The sequence below is a fragment of the Oncorhynchus tshawytscha genome, linkage group LG13 (genome assembly GCF_018296145.1).
Source record: "Oncorhynchus tshawytscha isolate Ot180627B linkage group LG13, Otsh_v2.0, whole genome shotgun sequence".
Classification (NCBI taxonomy): domain Eukaryota; kingdom Metazoa; phylum Chordata; class Actinopteri; order Salmoniformes; family Salmonidae; genus Oncorhynchus; species Oncorhynchus tshawytscha.
The window spans coordinates 5,269,049-5,274,022 of record NC_056441.1 but is presented as its reverse complement, the minus strand read 5'-3'; the positions used below and the strand labels follow the sequence as shown (position 1 = coordinate 5,274,022).

At 48.9% G+C, this 4,974-nt stretch overlaps 1 protein-coding gene across 2 annotated transcripts in view; it reads right to left on the bottom strand.

The window, feature by feature from the left end:
• Window positions 1–740: 740 nt before the first annotated feature.
• LOC112239058 (stromal membrane-associated protein 2-like) overlaps window positions 741–4,974 on the bottom strand; it is a 54,566-nt gene continuing 50,332 nt past the window's right edge. For both annotated transcript variants that reach the window (XM_042295074.1, XM_042295073.1), the window contains 2 exons: window positions 1,549–2,321; window positions 741–1,275 (listed from right to left, as the gene is read on the bottom strand). In XM_042295074.1, the coding sequence (XP_042151008.1) occupies window positions 1,147–1,275; window positions 1,549–2,321 (902 nt within the window). In that variant the 3' untranslated portion in view covers window positions 741–1,146. The remainder of the gene's footprint in view (window positions 1,276–1,548; window positions 2,322–4,974) is intronic.

Genomic DNA, 4,974 nt, shown 5'->3' with positions numbered 1-4,974 from the left:
ATGAGTTCTTCAGGAATAGTTCAGTTGGATGAGTTCTTCAGGAATAGTTCAGTTGGATGAGTTCTTCAGGAATAGTTCAGTTGGATGAGTTCACAAACAGTTGGATGAGTTCTTCAGGAATAAAGGCATACACACATTACCATCACAAACAACCCCACACACACACACACGCACACCACCCCACACACAACCCCACACACACACACACAACCCCCACACACACACAACCCCACACAACCCCACACACACACACAACCCCACACACACACACACACAACCCCACACACACACACAACCCCCCCACACACACACACACACACCCCCACACACACACAACCCCCCACACACACACACACAACCACACACACACACAACCCCCCACACACACACACAACCCCCACACACACACACAACCCCCACACACACACACACAACCCCCCACACACACACACACACAACCCCACACACACACACAACCCCACACACACACACACACAACCCCACACACACACAACCCCCCACACACACACACACACCCCCCCACACACACACACACCACCCCACACACACACGCACACACACACACAACCCCACACAACCCCACACACACACACACATGCACACCACCCCACACACGCACACCACCCCCACACACACACACACACACACACAACCCCACACACACACACACCCCCCCACACACCACACACCCCACACACACCCCACACACACAACCCCACACACACACACAACCCCACACACACAACCACACACACAACCACACACACAAAAACACACCACCACACACAACCACACACACAACCACACACACACAACCACACACTGGATATGAGATGTATTCTATGCTGTGGTCCCAGTTCAGTATGACCTCTGTGATGTCTTCAACTCTGAGCCCTGTCCTTTGATTGGTCGTAGAATGATCTGAAGGCAAGCATGGAAATGGCTCTGAAATAAGAGAGGAGAGATCGAAAGCGCGCCTAAGTAAAGTACCCACCCTCCTTCTCTTCCTCATCCTCCTCCCATGTTATCTAAAATGTCTGATGGAAAGTTCATTCGAAAAGTCCCCGAAACATTCCAAGCACCACTGCTGCTCAGTGACATCAACTTCCTCTTCGGGCGATGACATCACTTCCAGACGTGAGATGTCGTCATGTGGTTGGAGTTTTGAGTCTTTGGTCCGCCGTTGTGCTGACTGCCATATCCCGTCATGGCGTTGGTGCCGTAGAAGTTCACCCCCGCCATGTGCTGGGTCATCTGGTGTGGGGGGGAACCGTATGTGCGCACACACACACACGCACACACGCACGCACACACGCACGCACGCACACACACACACACACACGCGAACACACACACAAACACACGGACAAACACAGATTTTAATACTATAGTCAAATGTTATGTAAATATACAGTTACACACATATTGCCTCATAGAAACACAGTCATTTCCTCTCACACACGGTCCTCACAAGTATAGTAATACAAACACACACACACACACACATTCCAGGTGTGTGTCTCTCACCTGAGTGATGGCGCACTGATCCTGCTGTACCTGCTGAGGCACGGACGCCACTCCACCCGTCATGCGTTTCTGTTGACGTCCAATGATGCTTTGTTGCTGAGCTCCCATCATGCCTCTCTGCTGAGCTCCCATCATGCCGCTCTGCTGAGCTCCCATCATGCCGCTCTGCTGAGCTCCCATCAAGTCTCTCTGCTGAGCTCCCATCATGCCGCTCTGCTGAGCTGCCATCATGCCGCTGTGCTGAGCTGCCATCATGCCGTTCTGCTGAGCTCCCATCATGCCGTTCTGCTGAGCTCCCATCATGCCTCTCTGCTGATCGCCCATCATGCCTCTCTGCTGAGCGCCCATCATGCCTCTCTGCTGAGCTCCCATCATGCCGCTCTGCTGAACTCCCATCATGCCGCACTGCTGAGCTCCCATCATGCCGCTCTGCTGAGCTCCCATCATAACACTCTGCTGAGCTCCCATAATGCTTTGCTGATGATTTATCATGCTGTGTGGCACTCCTGTCATGAACAGGGATGTGTTGACTGCTTGCCCCATGACACCCTGTTGAGCCATAAAGCCATTCTGTTGTGCTGCCACCATTCCATTCTGCTGAGCTCCCATAACGCTTTGCTGTTGCCCTCCCATCATGCCATTCTGCTGCTGACCACTCAGGGCCATCATGGAGTGTGATGTCACCATGGCTCCTCCCATCGCTCCCCCCTCCGTGGCCAGGGAATGGTACGATCCGTAGTAGCCCAGCTGGGCTGGGTTCATGTACAGGCCAGCTGGAGATACAAAGTTAAACCACTCAGAGAAAAAGTTGGGCAAGGACAGTTACTAAAGGACAGTTGGTAAGGGCAGTTACTAAAGGACAGTAGTTACTAAAGGACAGTAACTAAAGGACAGTAACTAAAGGACAGTTACTAAAGGACAGTTACTAAAGGACAGTTACTAAAGGACAGTAACCAAAGGACAGTAACCAAAGGACAGTTACCAAAGGACAGTTACCAAAGGACAGTTACCAAAGGACAGTTACTAAAGGACAGTTAGCAAAGGACAGTTACCAAAGGACACTTAGGGAAGGACAGTTAGGAAAGGACAGTTAGGAAAGGGCAGTTGGTAAGGGCAGTTAGGAAAGGACAGTTAGGAAAGGACAGTTAGGAAAGGAAAGTTAGTAAAGGACAGTTACTAAAGGACAGTTACTAAAGGACAGTTACTAAAGGACAGTTAGGACAGTTACTAAAGGACAGTTACTAAAGGACAGTTACCAAAGGACAGTTACCAAAGGACAGTTACCAAAGGACAGTTACCAAAGGACAGTTACCGAAGGACAGTTAGGGAAGGACAGTTAGGGAAGGACAGTTACTAAAGGACAGTAACTAAAGGACAGTAACTAAAGGACAGTTACTAAAGTACCGTTACTAAAGGACAGTTAGGAAAGGACAGTTAGGAAAGGACAGTTACAAAAGGACAGTTACTAAAGGACAGTAACCAAAGGACAGTAACCAAAGGACAGTAACCAAAGGACAGTTAGGGAAGGACAGTTAGGGAAGGACAGTTACTAAAGGACAGTAACTAAAGGACAGTAACTAAAGGACAGTAACTAAAGGACAGTTACTAAAGTACCGTTACTAAAGGACAGTTAGGAAAGGACAGTTAGGAAAGGACAGTTACAAAAGGACAGTTACTAAAGGACAGTAACCAAAGGACAGTAACCAAAAGACAGTAACCAAAGGACAGTTACCAAAGGACGGTTACCAAAGGACAGTTACCAAATGACAGTTAGGAAAGGACAGTTACAAAAGGACAGTTACCAAAGGACCATTTCAAGGACAGCTTTTTTCCATCTACGTAACATTGCAAAAATCAGAAACTTTCTGTCCAAAAATGATGCAGAAAAATTAATCCATGCTTTTGTCACTTCTAGGTTAGACTACTGCAATGCTCTACTTTCCGGCTACCCGGATAAAGCACTAAATAAACTTCAGTTGGTGCTAAATACGGCTGCTAGAATCCTGACTACAACCAAAAAATTTGATCATATTACTCCAGTGCTAGCCTCTCTACACTGGCTTCCTGTCAAAGCAAGGGCTGATTTCAAGGTTTTACTGCTAACCTACAAAGCATTACATGGGCTTGCTCCTACCTATCTCTCTAATTTGGTTCTGCCGTACATACCTACACGTACGCTACGGTCACAAGACGCAGGCCTCCTAATTGTCTGGAGGCAGGGCTTTCTCCTATAGAGCTCCATTTTTATGGAACGGTCTGCCTACCCATGTCAGAGACGCAAACTCGGTCTCAACCTTTAAGTCTTTACTGAAGACTTATCTCTTCAGTAGGTCATATGATTGAGTGTAGTCTGGCCAGGAGTGGGAAGGTGAATGGAAAGGCTCTGGAGCAATGAACCGCCCTTGCTGTCTCTGCCTGGCCAATTCCCCTCTTTCCACTGGGATTCTCTGCCTCTAACCCTATTACAGGGGCTGAGTCACTGGCTTACTGGGGCTCTCTCATGCCGTCCCTGGAAGGGGTGCGTCACCTGAGTGGGTTGATTCACTGTTGTGGTCATCCTGTCTGGGTTGGCGCCCCCCCCCCCTTGGGTTGTGCCATGGCGGAGATCTTTGTGGGCTATACTCGGCCTTGTCTCAGGATGTTAAGTTGGTGGTTGAAGATATCCCTCTAGTGGTGTGGGGGCTGTGCTTTGGTAGAGTGGGTGGGGTTATATCCTTCCTTTTTGGCCCTGTCCGGGGGTGTCCTCGGATGGGGCCACAGTGTCTCCTGACCCCTCCTGTCTCAGCCTCCAGTATTTATGCTGCAGTAGTTTATGTGTCGGGGGGCTAGGGTCAGTTTGTTATATCTGGAGTACCTCTCCTGTCCTATTCGGTGTCCTGTGTGAATCTAAGTGTGCGTTCTCTAATTCTCTCTTTCTCTCTTTCTCTCTCTCTCTCGGAGGACCTGAGCCCTAGGACCATGCCCCAGGACTACCTGACATGATGACTCCTCGCTGTCCCAGTCCACCTGACCGTGCTGCTGCTCCAGTTTCAACTGTTCTGCCTTATTATTATACGACCATGCTGGTCATTTATGAACATTTGAACATCTTGACCATGTTCTGTTATAATCTCCACCCGGCACAGCCAGAAGAGGACTGGCCACCCCACACAGCCTGGTTCCTCTCTAGGTTTCTTCCTAGGTTTTGGCCTTTCTAGGGAGTTTTTCCTAGCCACCGCGCTTCTACACCTGCATTGCTTGCTGTTTGGGGTTTTAGGCTGGGTTTCTGTACAGCACTTTGAGATATCAGCTGATGTACGAAGGGCTATATAAATACATTTGATTTGATTTGATTTGACAGTTACCAAAGGACAGTTACCAAAGGACAGTTACCAAAGGACAGTTACTAAAGGACAGTTACTAAAGGACAGTTAGGACAGTTACTAA